At 33.9% G+C, this 7,164-nt stretch overlaps 2 protein-coding genes across 4 annotated transcripts; one reads left to right on the top strand and one right to left on the bottom strand.

Moving 5' to 3' along the window:
* The first annotated feature begins 425 nt into the window (after window positions 1–425).
* LOC114378683 (diacylglycerol kinase 5-like) lies at window positions 426–1,542 on the top strand. Its single transcript, XM_028337324.1, has 3 exons — window positions 426–509; window positions 702–818; window positions 1,026–1,542. The coding sequence occupies exons 1-3, from the start codon at window positions 426–428 to the stop codon at window positions 1,341–1,343; spliced, it is 519 nt and encodes a 172-aa protein (XP_028193125.1). The 3' UTR covers window positions 1,344–1,542.
* A 714-nt stretch (window positions 1,543–2,256) lies between these two features.
* LOC114380328 (protein THYLAKOID FORMATION1, chloroplastic-like) lies at window positions 2,257–5,991 on the bottom strand. 3 transcript variants are annotated; one of them, XR_003659696.1, is made up of 6 exons: window positions 5,615–5,991; window positions 4,667–4,934; window positions 4,025–4,241; window positions 3,632–3,705; window positions 3,431–3,546; window positions 2,257–2,790 (listed from the first exon to the last, which is right to left on the bottom strand). XR_003659696.1 is itself a non-coding variant. In XM_028339330.1 (5 exons), exons 1-5 carry the CDS (start codon window positions 5,802–5,804, stop codon window positions 2,706–2,708), a joined length of 876 nt encoding a protein of 291 aa, XP_028195131.1. In that variant the 5' UTR covers window positions 5,805–5,987; the 3' UTR covers window positions 2,257–2,705. The 3 variants fall into 3 exon arrangements, 2 of the variants coding, with proteins under 2 accessions (XP_028195131.1, XP_028195132.1); XM_028339330.1 differs by lacking the exon at window positions 3,632–3,705 and having other exon boundaries at window positions 5,615–5,987; XM_028339331.1 differs by lacking the exon at window positions 3,632–3,705 and having other exon boundaries at window positions 4,667–4,893; window positions 5,615–5,809.
* Window positions 5,992–7,164: the final 1,173 nt, after the last annotated feature.

A 7,164-nucleotide genomic window follows, 5' to 3' on the forward strand; every position in this document is an offset into this window, starting at 1 on the left:
TAATGCAGGAACATAGCACAACTAGCAAAAGTAAAATTCATGAAAAGACATGGTGAATGGCAAGACCTAGAAATACCTCCCAGGTAAATCATTTTATATATTATCTATATCTTTAGGGGAAACGCACAAATTCTACATTACAAAAAAAAAAGGGTTATTGAAAAAACTCCTGCATTTTCAACTAGCCAAGGATCAAACTTTCTAGTGACAATCAATTAATGTTTATAATCATTTTTCAGAACATTGCTTTTATGGTTGTTGCTATTGTTGATTATTGAATGATTATTGTCTCTCACATTGGAAACTTATTGTATATGGATGTTTTATAAAAGGCTATTAGTATATTCAATATAATATTTTACTTTTTCTTCCTCTGCTCTGCTTTCTGCTACATGCTGCCTTTGTTTACTTGAATAACACCTAATATGGCACTTTCCATTATATCTACAGCATTCAGTCAATTGTATGTCTCAACTTGCCCAGCTTTTCTGGTGGATTCAATCCATGGGGTACACCAAATAGGAGGAAGCAGAGTGACGTAATTTTCATATACTAATTCTGGAATCTATATTTATTTTGCAAAATATATGTTACCTGTTGGTTTTGAGATTAAGTACTAGGTAACTACTGAATATGATACTTTCATGTAAGTTTTTTTTTTTGTTTTTCTTAGAAAACTAAGGTTTCTTGATTGAATACAGAGAGATTTGACACCACTATTTGTAGATGATGGCCTTCTAGAAGTTGTTGGTTTTAAAAATGCATGGCATGGACTTGTTTTGCTTGCTCCAAAAGGACATGGAACTCGTCTTGCTCAGGTATGTGATATGATAAATTACTGGGTACTGGGTACACATTTGCTTTTGTAGTTTTTTACTCAAGCTCCAGCATCTTCCTTTAATCTAAATCAAAATGACGTTATAATTATTTTCCAAAGTTGACTCATGAATTTATACCATTGTAGAAAAAATTCAAATACACCAATACAAACCAGTGTTTATTTGCCTTTTTCCTTGTTAAGTTAGGCACACAGAATCCGGTTTGAGTTTCGCAAAGGTGCAGCAGATCATACATTCATGAGGATTGATGGGGAACCTTGGAAGCAACCTCTTCCAATTGATGATGATACTGTTGTTGTTGAGATTTCTCACCTTGGCCAGGTCAACATGCTATCCACTCATAATTGCAAGTCTAAAAGTGTGTATGATCCTTCATCACCACACCATGAGGATGAGGAAGATGACACTGATGAAGAAGACTCTGTAGCAGAGGAATTTCGGAAGTTCGGTGCAGCCGATACATTTAGAATCCCAGATGAGGTTGATGCTTCTCAGCATAGTTAGTCCTTCATTATTAATCCATTCAAGTGTTATGCGGCTGAGATTTCTTATACTAATTAGTAGTTAACCCCTTCAAATATTTGTGGATTCTATCGATGTGAGAACCGATTTGTTCATTTCTAGCAGCATTATGGCCGCAAACATGATAACTGTATTGGGAAACAATAATTGCAGTTGAAATACATAGATTTCAAGTAGACTTCATGTATGAGGGCTGGTTTTGGCGTGATTCTGGAAGACTTGAGTAGAAAGGTTGTTGAGTTAGTGCATGTGCTTAGTGCTGTAAAAAATTGTTGATTAGAAGTAAATTCAATCTCTTCTCAGTCCCCGGACTTGTCACATGTTACAATTGCACCATAATTGTATACGAAGGAACTGTTGCATTAACTTCGCATACAGCTTTGGTGGCCAGTGAGGATTCTTAGCGTAGTGACTGAAGTTCCATTATAAATTAATACCTTCTTTTCATATTTTTTTGTTTTAACCTTCTAATTTTATTTCCAAAACAATTGATGTTTTAGAATTTCAAAGTCTAATTAATATTTTTTCCTCTCAAATATACTTTTATTTAATACCCACTACTAATGATACAAGTATAAAAAATTAAGGTATTACATAAGAATATTTTAATCTAAATATTATAAATTTTAGTTCTATTAAATATTTTTTAATCTATGTGTAACAACCTTAAACATTAAAAGATATGAGAAGATATGAGAATGAGATGGTATAATTTACCAGAACAGCTAGCAAGCTGCGTGCCGAACACGTCACTACTGTGCTAATATTGGCAATCAAAATCCAATTAAACCAATATTACAAGTAAAGTTGTGGTAAACATATGTTAGGTGACTATCCAATATACCATGGTCTTCATATTTCCCGGTTTAAGTGTGTAAACAGATAGTCCAGCAAGTTAAGAAGGAAATAAAGTCTTGTTCATGAATCTAAAATGCTTTTGTATACTGTTATTCTGGTTGTGAAACCTTATTTTGTACATGGATGTGAACTAAACATCCACCCCAGAAAATGGGAGATGCTGAAATATGAAGAATTTCAATTACCAGAACATATGCTTTCGGGCATGTATTTGAGAACTAAAAAATACATCTTCGACCGTGTGATGGAAAAAAAAAAATACATGTAAGAAAAGATTACACAAGACTGTGTTGGACAGGTAAATTGTGGTTGAGCATAAAGCAGGATTTAGCTGGATCACCATGAAAGAAGTGCACCAAGTACAGTAGGCAAAACCATGATGATAGAAGTGCCCCACTCTGATTACCATGCCAAAGACCAACAGAAAAAAAAAAGCAAGTCAAGACCAAATCTTCACAAGGTGATCATTCCAAAGGAACCCCATAACTAAAGGCTAGAAAACTGTTGTTGTTGTGTAATGGCCTCATTAGACTTTTGTGGTTCAGCCCTTTCTTCTCTTTTCTTCTTCTCCCTGAAGCAAAAGATTATTTTCAAAGAATCAAGATCTTGCTGAGGACAATAAGCAAGGTAACTATAACATCTACTAGAACAACAGGTTAAGGAATCCAAAGACTTTGACTACTGAACGGACAAGGGTATTAAATGCAGGCTACATGAAGCATTATTGAGCAAATGCGATCTCAAATTGGTATCAGGAAAAATAACTTGACCATAATATATTTACCACAAAGTTCAAAAGTCAGCATGATGCGAATGTTCTCGGTGAATTACTTGAAAGTTTGCAAACTTCTCTAAAAATTATATTTAGAATAGAATGTTAAATCTGTCTTAAAACTTAAGAGCCTAATAAATAGGCTGTGTAAAACCACCTCAAATTTCAATTAGAAGTTCATACCAAAATTCTTAGTATGTTGCCCTGATGTTTGTGATGTCATTTTTTTTTATAAAAAAGGACATTTAGAAAAATGTGTCCATGGACTTAATGGGCTAAACTGCTAAAGAATAGGTAGATTTAGAGCTGCAGACACAAGGTTTGTTGTGGATAAAAAATCATTAAATGCTACAGTCATAGATTTATATCATGGATGAAAACTCCTGAGCAGGGAGAACAACTAAATAGCATTGCAAGATGCAAAGATCTGATGTTTTACCTGTCAACATATTCCTTTAGAAGCTCTTTAGCTTGAACCAATTTGGAAAGCAAGTTACGATACACATCCAAGTCCCGATCCACACTTCTTTTGTTGACATTCAAAACCGCACAGAGCTGTTGAATTGACACCAGAGATTAATTGATAAATAATCCTATACAAAATGTTATTATGCATTGGAAAATAGATAGTTTTACTTACAATCATGATATTAAATGCATCCTCCACAATGCCATTGTCGTATCATCTCCTATGCTTAATATTGTTAGTTTTATCTGTGATTTTGCTGCCTATGATGTTAACATCCTAAATGTTTATTACAAAAGATGCAGTATTCTTCTTCACAAGTCATAGAGTAATGCAATTATTTCAGTAGAAGCAAAATAGAGAAATCATTTTTTTACATTATCAATGAGACCAAGGCCAGAAAAAGGTCATCTAAAAAAGTTGGACAGTCTTGAATTCGTAGTTTTCTTGAACTGGTGTAAATGAGAACTAGACTTGGAAGTTTAAACTTCAAATTGTATAAACTAAATATATAATATATTAAATCAAATCAATATATATCATGATGCCTTAAATGAATTGGGTAACCTTTTCCAAAATTGTTGGTTCCATTGCATTTGCTAACTCAAGAAGACGAAAGAGGCCTATTGCAAAGAAACGGCTATAACTGAAGTCCCCCTTTCCTCCTGCTCTTTCTGCAATATCCTTTAATATACCCTCAACTTCTCCTTCTCTAGATGAAAATTCTAATAGCGAATTTGGGTTTTGAGACCGAGCCCACTCTTCTAATTTCTTTGCATCTACTCTGTAGTGGGAAATATAAAAGATCATTTGATGAACAATAAAAATTCTCAAAATTGAAATTTATTCTAAATCAGTTGATATAACAAAAAAAATCTACAGAGTACACATAATTCTCCTTGCATTTCAGCTAACGACTTTTTCCTTCAGCTTCAGGTACATTTCCTGAGATGAAATTAAGTATTCAACAGATCTCATGAAAAACAATTCACTCTTCTACTTATCATTGGGAAGATTAAATTTCATAACACTCAAAATCATGTTTAGAATCTCCCAAATGCCCCCCAAGCACAGCATTAGGTTCTTGGTGAATTGATGCGAAATAGTCTCTAGTCCCATTAGTTTCCATTTCCTGATCATTAAGTAGAAGATTTGTAATAGGAACCCTTGAGAAGGGGAAGAAAAGGCCAAATTATTAATTCTACTAACCTGTATTGTTCAGGATCTTCTTTCAATGCCTGAATGTATGCTTGGAAGATGGCATCTCGGTCCTCATCACTTGGATACCCTTCCATGAGTTGCTCATATACAGTGACGAAGCCAAGGGCAAATACAGCGTCATAGCGATACGATCTCTTGTATCTCATTAAATGTTGCTGGACAATGAGCTCCTGCAGCACGGTGTTGTAGATACTAGGAATTGGTCGCTTATATGCCTTGAGAAAATTTAACTTTGTCTCAGAAACAGTTGGAGGTTCTGCAGATCAAGTATGTAGATAACCCATAACCAACTATTGATAACAAGATTCCATTTCATCTTTTATTTATTTTGCCCATTTGGCTATGAATCTTAGAACAATAAAGGAACCTAATTTGGAACAATTCACACCATTAGACACACTACAATCACATGCTCACTATCAGAATTAAGCCCTCAACATGTAATTCTAACAGCATCTTCAAATTGAAAACCAAATCATCCGATGATAATATTAAAATTTAAAATTACATTCAATTTTGCAAGAAAGAGCTGCAAAAGAATTTCAGTTCGACATTCACACAAAAAATGTCACTGACACAACAAGGTGGCATCAATCAAGAGAATTTTCAAGTCAATTGTACATAGAGCTGCAAGCAATTACCTTCATTGATTACAAAAGAAACTGTAAAACAAGGTTCAAATCAAATCTCATCAATCACACTTTAAATTGCAGCATTATCTCCATAAAACAAATTCTCACTCAAAAATCAAGTTGCAACACCAAATTTCAAAAATAGACACCCACAATAAATAAATAAAAAATCAATTTTTCAACTCCAAACCTTAAAAAAACAAAAATTGAAAACTACCCATTTCTCATAAAGCTGAAAAGAGCTGAAAACACGTATAAAGTTGTACCCTTTTGTCCCCCACACTCAGTGGGGAACCAAACAAACCTGCGACGGAAGAGGAGCAACGAACGACCATTTTGGAAGCGGAATTGGAAGCTCGAACTCCAACATTGAGGCAGGAGAAACCAACGCGGAAGCGAAAGGTTGGTGAATTGGAAGAGAGTGTGGTGAGGTTCCTCTGCGAAGAAGATTGAGTGAGAGTGGAGAAAGAGAAAGAAGAAATAACAGTAGCCATGGGATATATATATATATATATATAGAGAGAGAGAGAGAGAGAGTGGTGGCCGGTGGGATCAGAAGTTTTGCGGCATAGCAGTGAAAAGAAAATTTATATATTCAGAGGCAGAGATGCATCTGCAGCATTGCTTTGGGTCACGGAAAGTGAGAGTGAGAGGCTTTTGTGAATTGCTGCAGAAACAAAGCTTATCCATGCTCTCTGATAATGAAAAAATTTCTTCATTTTTTTCCAAGGAGACAATGGTGTAATGACACGTGGAAATATGTATCTTGTTTTCAAATCTCCTACAAAATCTTTTTTATTAATCCTTTTACTTAATTAAAATTAAAAAAGAAAATAGTTGTATAAATATTAAATATATTTATTTTTTATATAATATTTTTCATAAAATAGAAAAATAATACACTAACTAATATTGCTTTTGAGGATGAACTGATATTCTTGAAATCTTATTAATCTTTTGTCTTCTTTTTGTTTTATTTTCGTTTCATTTTGAGGATCAATAAAGATTCATTATTTTTTTAGCTCTAATGATCACCAAGGTTAACCGAAAGAGAACTGCTGGTAATACTCAATTTTATACAATATATTTTAGAGAAATACATATTATAAATCGACAGTGTAAAATAATATTCTTTCGTTTAATGATGATTTATTATGTAAGATAAATTTATTTATTTTTAAAATAATTATGTTAAAAAGTTATATTAATATTGATTTGTGTAAATTTATGTTGCATTTTTTTTTTGACTGAGAAATAAAGCAAACTAGACCGATTACAACCTTGGAAAAGAAATGCCTACGACATCTGCCAAAACAAAAGACAAAAGAGTAAGAGGACAAAGATTGTAAATCTTCAAATTATCTAAGAGAGAGTCCAAGGCTTATCCAAGAAAGAGCGAATACGATTGATGAGGGGCGCATGAGGATGCAAAGCAGAATTCTGATTGTTGATCAAATTCAAAGCATTCATGGAGTCTGATTCACAAATGACATGCCTATACCCAGAGTTCCAAGCTAAGAACAAACCTTGATAAGTTGTCATTATTTCTACCAGAACATTGGTAGTGTGACCACAAAAACCCGAGTAAACCACAAGCCATTGACCTCCAGAATCACGAAGGATACCTCCAAAACCATAATCACCAGGATTGCCTAAAGAAAAACCATCAATATTCACTTTAATGCAATTAACCTCCGGTGGGGACCAACTAACATTATGTGTTGATTCGTTGAAGTAGACACTGCAACTTCAGGCAAGATGATGGAATGCAAAACATGAATCTGGTTTAAAATATACCACTGAGACCATACCTGGTCATTGAAGACCTGAATTCCTAGCTCTCCAAATCCACCA

The sequence above is a fragment of the Glycine soja genome, chromosome 12 (assembly GCF_004193775.1).
Source record: "Glycine soja cultivar W05 chromosome 12, ASM419377v2, whole genome shotgun sequence".
NCBI classification, from domain to species: domain Eukaryota; kingdom Viridiplantae; phylum Streptophyta; class Magnoliopsida; order Fabales; family Fabaceae; genus Glycine; species Glycine soja.